General features: G+C 37.1%; 1 protein-coding gene across 1 annotated transcript; it reads right to left on the bottom strand.

Annotated features, from left to right (window-relative positions):
• Positions 1-11,244, bottom strand: LOC139728388 (ribosome assembly protein METTL17, mitochondrial-like). The gene is made up of 12 exons (XM_071639331.1): positions 11,173-11,244; positions 8,491-8,659; positions 7,666-7,797; positions 6,750-6,861; positions 5,870-5,951; positions 5,253-5,326; positions 4,411-4,576; positions 3,667-3,843; positions 2,644-2,763; positions 2,168-2,336; positions 1,015-1,135; positions 1-124 (listed from the first exon to the last, which is right to left on the bottom strand). The coding sequence occupies exons 1-12, from the start codon at positions 11,242-11,244 to the stop codon at positions 1-3; spliced, it is 1,518 nt and encodes a 505-aa protein (XP_071495432.1).
• Positions 11,245-11,376: the final 132 nt, after the last annotated feature.

Genomic DNA, 11,376 nt, shown 5'->3' with positions numbered 1-11,376 from the left:
TCACTGGGTGATATTCTCTTCTTCATCATCTCCATCCTCCAATACCTTTCCTGGGCTGGCATCCCCTGGGCGCACTGGGAGCATGTCCCCCCAGTTTGTGTAGCGGGAACACCGGTACAAATCCCTGTGAGATACAAAGCAACCAATACAATACACCTATTGCTCTAATACTGAACATTTTTTCTCAGCAATTTTGCAACATGGTAATGAGATGAGAAGGAGGCAAGCATAAAACGATGGCAAGATATTGAATGTGTTACACTTTTAGTGGCTTGGACAATGTTGGTCAGTTTGTATTAATAAATATGCCAGTAGTGTGGGTCTCTCGCCAACCGTTGTGGGAAGTTTTCTCCCAAAATAAAGCAAATACTCCTCTTATCTTTAAATGACTTGTTGAGAAATATGCCCAAAGAGCATAATGTAAGGGCAAGCGTTCAACAAATTTACATCAAGACTTAGCTTTTCTCGTTATAATAATTAAAGGTCAAAAATTTTGCTGGTATTTGAAATCTACTCTCACACACAACTGGTTGTCCAACATAATCCTATCCATTCACATAGCTACCTAGGGCTTGGGTATAATGTCCAGGGTGTAGGTGGTAACATAGAAACTGCTAGGACACACAGAGCTCCACTGAATCCATCAGGTACCAGAATGCCCATTTCAATTGAATTTCAATTTGAACTTTTTTTTTTCCATTTTTTTCAACAGAACGCACAAAGTAAGGGTTGAAATTATACATACTGACCATGAAATGGCATAAAAATGTATGTCATAAATTTTGGAAAATTGACTTAGTCACATCCTTCTATTTTATTTCACTCACATACTGAAATTTCAACTCTCAAGACTGTATGCTCTTTCATATGTCATAAGAGGTTTCTAATTATCACCTACCTCAACCAAAACTATACCATCCCTTTACAATGTATTCTACCAGAAGACAGAGATGGTAGATATGATGAGAGGGGTGGTATGAAAGAGGTGTCAATCTATTTGTACTTCTCACTCACTTGCTGTGTTTTGACTTGGTAATTACTGCCTCACCAAGACTGCCATCGGGACGGCAGAGACGACATATCACATGGCGCGATTTCTTCAGCACAGGTCGCACGACGCGTGGCCAATTTGAAGCTTACAGCACAGAAAGTAGAATTAACAAATGGAAACATTAGCCTACAAACTTCACTTTTTAAATTTCTGTGAGTTTCCAATGTAGCAAGGTACTCATAGGGATTAAAATGCAAGATGATTTAATTAGTTCTCTTCCCCCTTAAAAACATATCCCACCCTAGTCATTAATTCATATAATACTGTCTTGCAAAACCTACATAATGGCACACATGATGAGTAGACTTTATTCTAATCTTCAATAAGATACTGCAAGTAACTAATTTCACAGTCATGAAGTTTTAGCAACGTGGATAAACCTTGTTATTATTGTAATCATATAATTGAAAGATTGTCCTCTTTTAAACAAGTCCAAAAACTCAATGTCTTTATTGCAACTGCGATCAGAATAGCTCGTGACATACATTATCCCACAAAATTTTTTTAAAGGAAATGCACATCATGGTGCCAGTGCTGTCCAACAGATAAAGTGAAAAAACAGCAACAGAGAAGACCAAGTTTCAATGATGCTTATAAACATTTACTGTAAAACCAGAAACATTTGTGGCACGAAACTTTCACGAAGTGTCACTGGAATTCAACACACTGTGTAGACAAACACTATTGTGTGCATCTTATTTTTGAAAATCTTGATTCCTTGTGAAAGTTTCATGAATGCAAAAATTTCTTCTTTTACAGCATTGCAAGGATACAACACTGAGATAAATAATGCAAATATCAAGACAGTAAATCAAACATAAATGATTTGTTCAAGATACATTATTTGCTTTCACAAATAATTGTATTGATGATTCTGCACATCTTCGAGAAAACAAAATGATTATACAGTCAACCTTGCCTAAGTTGAATCTATTTGGACTGAAGAAATTGCTTTGACTTAGATAAAATTTGACTTAAAAGGGATTAAAATCAATAGCATTTCAAGAGAAAAGGACTTGAAAAGACCTTCGACTCAGGCGATTATTCAACTTATGCGAGGTCAACTTAAGCAAGGTTGACTGTACATCAAATGTACATGTAAAATTTAGCCCTCACCATCAGTCTGCCTGGAACCCTTCTTAAGAACTACATAGCAGAAGGTTTCCGTCTTCAGGCCGCTTGCCCTTGGTCCCACGTACTGAGGCAGGGGATGGTAAGTCTGTGTGAAATTGCACGGGGTCCCCCTCTGCTCCTGAAGTCTGGGACACAGCATGTCATGGGGGCACTGCATAGTTTTAACAAGAGAAACACAAGTACGTACCATGGTATCATTGACACACTAATGTTTACCAACAGATGATTTGATGATTACACAAACATGAAATGTTTCTGGTAGATGATTTGATTATACAAACATGAATGGTTTCTGTGTATGATATTGTTCTTTATGTAATTTCTGAAGAATATACTTCAACTTGACTCCAACTTCTGACCACAGAAGCAGAAAGAAGAATTTTTCCTGATACATGAAATGTATTGAAGTCAGTCCGTCACTGTGAAGTACGGTAACTTTCTGCCTCTTTGATACTTACTGGTGCAAACACATGACCTCCCACTGGCTCCTCATCCTGAATGAGTCTATCTTGTATTGGTTGTTGTAGATCAGTTGATTTCTCCTCCCTCAAATCCCCCTCTGGCTCGCCACATTCTTCCTTCAACAGAAAAAAATGAAAATAAACAAATAAATAAATATGTGTGTATATATATATATATATATATATACATGTATATATATATATATATATATATATATATATATATATATATATATATATATATATATATATATATATATATATATATATACACACACACAAATAAATATACATGTATAAACCTTTTGTATGTGATCTGTAATACCATATTGGTTTTGATGAGATCTGATCAGGACTGTTTATATTGCATCAGTATGTATAATTCTCACACAGGAGTATGGTATTAATTGTGTAAATATGGAAGCATGAACGAGTTACTCTTTTGAAGGAACTCAGTGTCCACTTCATCTTGCCATGAGTTCTAATGTCTATAATCATTTCCTCCAAGTACCATCAGTTTGGCACTTGTGTCATGCGTCAAATCATACCTGATATTTTATTTAAATCCACCTCCGTCAAGACAAAAGGTAGTTATTTCATCAAGGGATCTACAACCATGGAGTGCTATTTTTGTAGATTCTCTTGTAGTTTACACATTCTTACCTCTTGTTTGAATACCTGATATCAATACTCTGCCAAAACTATAAAGCATACACTAGTGGCAGGAGACTCACTTGGAAGTAATTTCACATTATTGGGGATACATGAAATCGCTATTCCTGGTCGCATGGTAAAAGGGGGGTGTTCCGTTGAAAGTTCTATTTACTGTGCTCAACACTTGTCTTGAGTTTTCCACTAGAATGTGCACTCTTCATTTCTGGGCATGATGACCATGGTGTCCCTGGGCACATTTTATCACTGATTAGGACACTTTGGTTCCCTGCTGGCTGAGCTGAAACAGTACTCAGGGGAGTGAGATACTCATTTAGGATAACACACCACCATTGGCTTTGGACTCACCTGAAGTATGGCATCTCTCACTTCCATGAGCGCCAAATAGCTCTCATAGTTTCCGCTCTCAATCAGCACCATGTAATCCGATGTCTTACGCCACAGATTCCTAACTGTGTTTATTCTGTCATTGAGTGACGGCAACTCAAGTAGTGAGTAGGCCGACAGGGTCACGCCGTATCTCGTCTGAAGAGGTGTGGATAAAGGAAAGATAATATACTTCCTGGTCATTCACCTACAAATGCCATAAACCTACTGCTTCTGATTTTTTTTTTTGTCCTCAAATAATGAAATGATGACACCAAAATCTCTCTTTTACAAAATTATTTTAAGCTAAGCTAAATCCTGGATAAACAGAAGTTCCAGGGGGAACTCAGTAAAGTAATTTCTTCAGGAACATGAAACCTCATTCATTACATCTCTGTTTTGTTCCAAAGATAGCAGAACAGAGAGGACACAATACAAAAGAATGTTTCTTTTGTTACTAAAAAAAAAAAAAAGGTTGTTATGGCACATATTATCTTAAAGTCTGATCTCATCAAACTAAGATCCTCTTCAGTACTCTCAAACTTAATGTCTAAATAAGCAGGAAATTTCTTCAGATTAACCAATGTCTGCATTAAAAATAAATGAGAAATGTATTATTTTTTTTATTTTCTTAATGAAGGAAATTCCAGACATGAATAACTTTCAAATAAAAATCAAATACACACTCATTCCCCTTCCCCCAAAAAATATTCATATATTAGTTACCCTGAGAGCAACTGGTGTGAAGTATCGGAAGTAGACATTTGGTATGTGGAGCTCATCTTTACCCTCCTCCTTCCGCAGTAACATCTCTGAGAGCTGGTTCATGGACTTGGAGACCTCCACCAGGTAATACTCCCTGATTACTTCACCCCACACCCTGTTAGCTGCCCTGGGATTTAAAGGAATCAATGATATTGATGATAAAAAGAGTGAATAGAGTAATATATCTCAATGGTGGATGTGTTATGTAACAGTACGTCATCCAATCATGGCCATTTGCTTTGATTGATTCGCTTACATACATTTCAGGGTAAAAGCTTAGGAAATCTTAATCATGCTTAGCTCATTCTTACAACTATAAAACGAGCACAAAAACCCAGTTTCTTTATGTCCCAGTTCGAAAAACAAAAAGAGCGTCTCAGATTGTAGGAAAGAATTTATCACATTTATCCAAAGGTGATCTTCCTGCAGTGGAATCTTGGTGTTGAGATATAATCACTTTCTTATATCTATAGCCCCCTTCCCCACAAAAAAAAACAAAAAAAAAAAACAAACAAATAAACCTACACACAAAAAAAAAACAATAGAAGAACAAATCAATTTGTTCTGCCGTAAAGAAAGAGAAAAACCCGTTCCATACGGGAACCTGGCGGCCTGTGTATTAAGTCTATGGGGATTTCAGAATTCAGTACGGAACGGGTTTCAGGCATGCATGTCAGATTTCTTTACATCAAGTTTTGTCCAGCATTGTATTGTATTTCGCAGTATTGCAGTCATTCTCTGCATGTAATTTTTGTTTCTCCTTTGTGTACATTTAATCATTCTTGTGCAGACAGTAAACTCACCATACTGCTGTGCCAACACCCGACCCAAAATCTAGAATGTTCTTTGGCTGGAAGTCTGGATCACGATGCCTGATCTGCAGATGATGTCATAAACAAAGAATATGTTGTAGACACTTGTAATTGTATCGCAGAACACACGTTTAGTGAAAGTTAAAGAGATGGTACAGTTTTGGTTGAGATGGGAATTGAGGTTTTAACTTTTGCAAGATAATATACCACTTATATGAAATACTAAAGAGCATACAATTCTAAGAGGAATCAAAAGTATATATGATGAAAATCGGTTTTGACATGGCAGAGACATAACAAAAACATGGCAATTAAAAATGCAGAGGTCCTAAAAAAAGTGAGGCTCATCTTTTATTAGGACCTATAATTTTGAATTCCTCTTAGAATTGTATGCTCTTTAGTATTTAATATAAGTGATTTCTAATCATCTTGCATAAAGTTAAACCTGAATCCCCTTCTCACCCAAAACTATAACATCTCTTCACAGTACATTGTCAAAAGAGCACTAAATACTCAAACCCTGAGCAAACAAAGACAAAGGAAATGGTTTTAGATTTATGGAAATTATTCAAGGCATACAGAATTCTCATCAGAATTGATATAGTTACCTCATTGAAAACCCTGTACAGTGCAGCATAGTTGGCTGGCATTCTTGCTATCATGTATGCCAAACTCCTGATGTCATCATACCTGTAAAAAATAAGGACATTTTGATTTCTATGCGAGTGTGTCTGTGATATATGCATGCCTGTACATGTATTGTAGAATACTGCATAGAAATGAACAAAAAGTATTATGCTACAGACTTGTGCACAAAGTTAACATTGAGTAATAACGTGGAAAACATAACGTCGCTGGGGTGACAAGACCTTGTATCTGCAATTTTGGTGAAAATGACTTTTTTGGATTAATAGTCAAATAATGGGTTAAGTGATATCCTGTCCAAATCCCAACTGTCTTACTCCAAAAATGAAGCCACCACGGCAGGTTAAAGGAAAGGCTGTCCCATTCACTATAGTGCTTTGGCCGCCATGTTTTTTGGCTCTCCTGAACATTTCACATTTTGTAGACACAAGGTCTTGTCACCCCAGCGACAATAAAAACTTAAGAAGTACTTGGACAGATTAGAAAAACCTTTGAAAACAGAGAGAGACATGAAAAAGAGACATAGATCAATGGAGCATATGTTGGTTGTACACTGCTGTTTATCTCTATTTTGATAGCTGACCTTAAATGAATGTTGATACGGCTTGAACAACTCACAAAACTATGCGGCACTGCACACATTTTCCGTCAGCATTTCTTAACCCATTGAGGACAAGTCCCAAGTATACTCAGGCAAGTGTCAATGGGAAATGCGTGTCGTAGCAAAATCAGCTCGTCCTCGAAAAGTTAAGAGGACATTTTCATAGCTCAAATGTTCTGATGCAATTCCATTAAGTCACTGTTTCATTGCTAACATGTCCTAACAATACCAAGAACACTTACTCAATAGCTTGCCACCTGTATAGTCTCTGCCTCAAGATCTTCATTACATTCTGCATCTTCTTCTTGGTGTCGGGTGAAAGTGATTGTCCGGAAACCTCATCAGCATCCACATCTTAGGGGTACAATAAAAAAACAAACAATCCGAACAAACACTTTGTATTCATGACAGATATGCGCAAAATAATGATAATGATAATGATAATAATAGTAATAATAATAATGATAATAATAATAATAATAATAATAATAATAATAATAATAATGATAATAATAATAATAATAATAATAGTGATAATAATAATAATAATAATAATGATAATAATAATAATAAAAATAAATACATTATTTTTTGTACAGACGTATAAACAATTCGGATAATACACATCTTTGGAAACACAGTGGCTCTAAAAGCCATGACAAAAATATAATACATTGTATCATTTTACTCATCACATGACATCAGGCAAAGTCACGTTGAGATGATGGATATTGGGTAGATTAACAAGACCAACTACTGTACTGTCTTTTCTTAGCTCACTCATACTGGATGACCAAGCACTTAATCACAATAAATAGAGTTCACTGCAACCGATTACATTGATGAAGGACAATTTATCAATCAGTGGCAAGAAGAACATTTCGATGCAAGAATTCTATAATTTGAATAAATAGAACTTTTCTCCTTTTTTTGTCTTGCTTTAGTCCATCTGACCTGTCACAGAAACAAGACATAAAAATGCTAATATATTGAGACCTGGAAAGAAGTACAGGTAAAAGTCAGTCATCATCATTTATTACATTTTTAAGATGTATCCAAGTGGATAGTTGGTCATAGAATGTAATTGTACAAATATATCATGAAAAAATGAGCTTAGCATGATTTTTAAATGAGAAGAGAATCTTAAAATGATTTTACCTGGCATGCCAATCTCTTCAGAAAGGTGCTTTGCTGCACTCCTCAGTTCTGCTTCCTCTACAGGTCTCTTCCGACTGTGCAGGTAGTTTGATAGTTTGGCTGCCTCCGGAACGAGGTTGCGAATGGTTTGCCCTAAATATCAGAAACCAACACAATATTCAAAGAGTAAGTTTACGCACCGAAAATGAAAACCACTCTCTGATGTCAGTTGCTTTATCCGCTATGAAACAAAGTCCTGACATGATAATATGCAAAGAATGTTCATGCTCACAAAGATCAGGCAAACTATGCCAATACCACAGAAAGAAAGTTTGGTGATGTTCAAAATGGCTTCAGATTCAAAATCAATTATTAAAATAAAGAGCACATATTCAATGTAATGGCATGAATTTCAATTTTATCACATTCAGCCAGTGCCTCAATTCTAAATCTTCACTTTCAGCTCTCTACGCAGAACTGATGATTACATCTGTAGCATTACGAAAACATTGTGTATGATCTGAAAGCCAGTGTGACAGTCTCAGTAACCATTTTAGCTTTGAAGTATAACTCAATAAACAGACACCTTGCAGTAGGGTATCTAATGCAACATGATGGAGATATTTACAAGAAAGAAATATCAATATTTTGCAACAGCTCCTTTTTGAAAACTGTCACAATATCTGAGCCAATATCTCCAGTTTTAACACAGGGAAAGTTTACCAGGTAATTGCCAGTCTAATGGCCATATGAAGGCAACAATCAATCTACCACGTTTTGGGTGTACCATAGGAGGCCCACTTCCTGCAATAACACATTAAAAGCCACTAAGAAAGGAGATCTCACTCTGAAGGACAGCATTGATGTTTGTGAGCAGTGGTTCTGGTAATCGGACAGGCTTGACCTGAAGGACTCCCACATGATGTCGATGAGATTCAACCTTAGTGTCCAGGTGCCAATTAGTCCTGTCGCTGACCTTTGTCTGAAAATCTTCCTGTGGCACTGTGGATGATGACTGTTCAAGAACAAAAAGATGATTTCATCATAAGAAACAACAACAACAAATAATATGTGCAAAGGGTGAGGTTAAATTCTATGCTGAATTCAAAGTGAGAACCCCAACAGGATTATGCTTAAATGTGTACTAACCATGTACTTGTACAACTAGCCTTTTCCTATCAAGTGCCCCAACAACAACAACAAAATTGAACCAATCTCATTTCCTTTAAAAAAAAGTAAGCATGAAATGAAATATTGCAGAACAATTACATTAAGTAAAGTTGCCAGTCATTTCACCAGCAACCGCCCAAAATGGCAGAAAATCATGAGGTGGATGCCACCACTCAACCCTTTGTTGAAGTGAAATACATACGTCAAGGTACAGATGTAGGTCAAAGTTGAAGTGCACCCCCCCCCCCCCCCCCCAATATGTTCTGCAGTTTGTTTTCCAGGTCTATGAGTTGGGAGATGTCTAGGCCTGCATGTCCTCATCTCTCCCTGTGATATTGTAAGAAACCAAGCTATTTAGAGTCTACTGGCTCACTTAAGGACACCATACTTTCTCTGCAAAATTTGGCCAGAGTTTGATCTCAACAGCATAGAGTTTCTTGAAATATGCATTTCTACCCACAGCAATGAACACCAAACAAGATCTTGCTTCAGTATCAATATCACCAGTGACCTGTGCACTGTAATTATTACTCAGATATATGTAGACCACTGTGTGTGTATACAGGGCTCGACACTAACGGTGGCCCGGTGGCCCAGGGCCACCAAAAATGAAAGTCGGGCCACCAAATTTCAAAAAAGGGCAAATTTGGTGGCCCGCCTCGGGCCACCAAATTTTTTTGAAAAGTATGTCAATAAATTCGCAACTTTTTGCGCCGGACATTAGCAGTTAAATTTTTTTAAAGGATGGATGAAAAGGACTGAATCATTGAGTGCCTGAGAGTGAGTGTTGCAAGTTCGTTGAAGTTTAGTAGATATGTCCAACTTCTAATTCTTACTATCATAAAACTAAATATTTGACTCATTAAAAAAAAAGGACTTTTAATGTTTTTTATTGTTTTTTTCGGGACACCAAATTTTTCTCTCGGGCTACCAAAAATTTGAAATTTAGGATTTTGGTGGCCCCATCAGGCCACCACCCAAAAAAGTTAGTGTCAAGCCATGGTGTATATATGTTTACACCCATATTCAATGCACTCTAATAATATAAGCACTCATTTTGTGTAAGTTCCTTGCAAAATTACGATCTGTACAAGAATACTTTGAAACAATGAAGATCACATCCCTAAAACTAAATGTTTTATGACAGTGACATGTACTGTTCATAAATGGTGGTAGATTTGACTGGAGGTCACCATACATAGTACATACAAAGGCACACATGTGCCTAAAATACATGGCTACATTCCATTTCAAGGTTATAGGGTCTTCTATAGAGTTCTAAATCTGTAGTGTAACTTTATTCATCGTCTGCACCAGACAAATATCTGTCTGTTCAGAGGACATTTATAAATTTTTTTTATATCGGTGGTTCTTCTCCGATTCCATGAAGCCAAATAGTCTCCGCTGAACATATCCCCAATGATAAACACAGACTGCTCTTCCGGTCCACGCCTGTACTAACTCTAGGTGACCAGCCTGAACGTGAAAGCAATTAATTTGCATTTAGAATCTCATACATGGTGGTATTTTGACATCAAATTAAGCTTTAAAAATTGAATTATTTCAATTTAAATACAAATTGTATAGAAGTAGGCCCAGGTAGATCATTAATAATTCACATTGGGTAAAATTTGATTCCTTAGGCTTTACTGTCAATATATTGCTATGACAATGTAAACCACCATGAAATCTCTACACTTTGATTGCATAAAGTAAGGAGTTTGGAACTTAATTGTGTGCATGCGCTAGATAGCTGATCGTTGCATTGCACGCACACCTGTCCGCAGGTGCCTACACAAGTTTCGAAGACATAACCTTGGGGCGCTCTTTTGTGAATTGCGGAAGAAGATGAACAAAGACAAATGTCTTTTCAAAACCATTGGGAACAGTCGGGCCTGAATTTTGTATCGAATAGAAGTCTAACACAGTATAACACTTTAACAGTTTCAAGTGGAAGTGGTTATTTACGGTGGGGTAGCCTAAAAGTTAATTCATGATGAAATTTTATATACATTTTCTATCAAGCATGAATGCCAGCTCCCTGCTGATGAAATAGGACACTAGAGGTGCCTGAATCTATGTTTTTCTGTAACTACACAAAGAGCCCTCCCATCATGGCCACAGTGCAGTCAGATGCATATGCATGCAGTGAGAAAGTGCAGTGGAGCTGGAGCGAGCGAGCGTCCCGCAGACGCAACAATTACGTCTGCACATGAAATGCTATAGGTGGGACCTCGGTTGGAACGTGGTAGGTTATGAATATGATTAATACACATGTAAATCTGCATTAGATATTTCCATTGAACTACAGTTTGGAATTACCCTCTTTGGCAGACGTGCAGCAGAAACGAAAATTACTCTTCGTTGAATGCAAGACTTGCAGTAACTCATTGAAGGACGAGCAGCGTGACCACCAATGGACGCTGCCATTTTCATTGCCATGAAATTACAGTGACTCTGATTGGACTGAAGTTATTTGCCATCCAATAATATTCTTTGTTTCATTGAGGTACACGTGCGGTAAAGGTCGCGTACGCGCACGTCCAGGGTATCGCACCATTT

Source organism: Diadema antillarum, unplaced genomic scaffold, assembly GCF_040938485.1.
Source record: "Diadema antillarum isolate AM-2024a unplaced genomic scaffold, OU_Dant_1.0 seq00000177_RagTag, whole genome shotgun sequence".
Lineage (NCBI taxonomy): Eukaryota > Metazoa > Echinodermata > Echinoidea > Diadematoida > Diadematidae > Diadema > Diadema antillarum.
Note: the sequence above shows the minus strand (reverse complement) of the source record. Positions and strands in the feature narration are given on the sequence as shown.